Here is a 1,490-nt window from a genome sequence, read left to right as displayed (position 1 = left end):
GGGACCAGCAGATGGTGTAATAGTTATGTTGGTGGACTTCCACATGGTCGACCATGGCTTGAGTCCTGCACCTGGCGGCAGAAAACTCAAGCTGAGTGTGTGTGTGTGTGTGTGGGCACGTGTGCGTGTGCGCTCGCTCCAAAAATCTGGAGAGGAGACTGGAAGAGAAGGGTTTGCTGCTTGGCCATGGGGCATGGGGTTGATTTCTGGCCCTCTGTCTCTCCCACAAGTGCACACACCCTATAGCGAAAATCTCTAAAAAAATAAATAAAAATATCTGTTCTGATCTCACCAGGTTCCAGCCACACTGGCTGCCCTTTAGTGCCCCAGAGGCGTTACACCCATGGGGACTGTTGCTCAGTCTGTTTTCCTCTGGCTGGAATGTTTCCCTGGTGGCTCCTGGACGCCTTTGCATTTAAGCCTGGGCTGGACTATCACCTCGGAGAGGATCTATTTGACTGCTTTGTTTTAAGTGTGCCCCCTTCCTGCTTCCAGCTCAGGGCTGGCTCTACAGCTACTTGGTCCTGTCCCTTGCTTTTCGTTTCCCCACACTGGTCTCAGCTCCGTGAGCTCAGAGACCACCCAGCCCTTGGTCAGCACCTAGCCCGGTGCCTTAGCACGTGGTCCTGTATAAATACCGTGGTACGACTCACAGCCCAGAGACCCCAGCACACAGGAAGTGAAAGAGCCATGATATCCCACAAACGGGCGGCCAAGGGCTTTGCCCTTCTACCTTTAGTGGCCCCGCTCACTTAGGGTGTGGGGTAGGGGAGGCCTGGAGGCCGGCCTGTTGGTGGAAGCCCTCCCTGGACTACCCTGGGGTCAAATGCAGTCCCCGAACCCGCCACCCACGGTCCGATTGTGCCCGGGGAATGGTGTCCAAGGCGACATTAAACAGAGGGCGGGGCCTCGGAACTGAGGGCCCTGGTGGGGCCTGGGCAGGGTCCTCCCGGGGGAAGCGGCGGCGGCGCGCGCGCGGAGGGGAGGCGGGCTCAGGGCTCTGGGAGGGCGTGCACGGCGAGGGGCGCATGCAGGGCCCTGGCGCCGCGCTGCTCCGGAGATCTGGGGAGCTGGAGCCCGCGCGCCGGGGCTCGGCGGTCTGGTTCAGCCACGCGAGCGCCCCGGGGGGGCACTGCCTCCGCAGCCGCCCGAGCCGCACACCAGTTCCCCCGTCTCGTGGCCCTGGGTGCGCCACTCTGAGTTCCGGCCGCCCAAGAAGCTGCGGTGGCCCGCGCACGCCTCCGCCCGGCCCGAGGAGGTTCGCGCAGGCGGCAAATGTCGGGCCACCGGCTCCGCCTCTGCGCGCCGCCTACGCGGTGCCTCCGAGAAGCTCGACCAAGGCACCCATGCCCAGGGCACTGCGGACCCCCGCCCCCTCGATCCCCGGCCCGCCCAGGCACTGGATGATCCCCCGCCGTCGGACGGTGAGGCCCAGAGCGCGCGCCCGCCCTGGCCTGCAGACTGGGGGGGTGGGAACAGGGGCGGGGGAA

General features: G+C 64.3%; 1 protein-coding gene across 1 annotated transcript in view; it reads left to right on the top strand.

The window, feature by feature from the left end:
- The first annotated feature begins 971 nt into the window (after positions 1-971).
- Positions 972-1,490, top strand: part of TTLL3 (tubulin tyrosine ligase like 3) — a 39,242-nt gene continuing 38,723 nt past the window's right edge. The window contains 2 exon segments of the mRNA XM_006152013.3: positions 972-1,112; positions 1,115-1,424. Of these exon segments, the coding sequence (XP_006152075.1) occupies positions 1,029-1,112; positions 1,115-1,424 (394 nt within the window). The 5' untranslated portion in view covers positions 972-1,028.

The sequence above is a fragment of the Tupaia chinensis genome, unplaced genomic scaffold (assembly GCF_000334495.1).
Source record: "Tupaia chinensis unplaced genomic scaffold, TupChi_1.0 Scaffold000333_1, whole genome shotgun sequence".
NCBI classification, from domain to species: Eukaryota; Metazoa; Chordata; class Mammalia; order Scandentia; family Tupaiidae; genus Tupaia; species Tupaia belangeri.
This window is presented reverse-complemented; position numbering and strand designations above follow the sequence as displayed.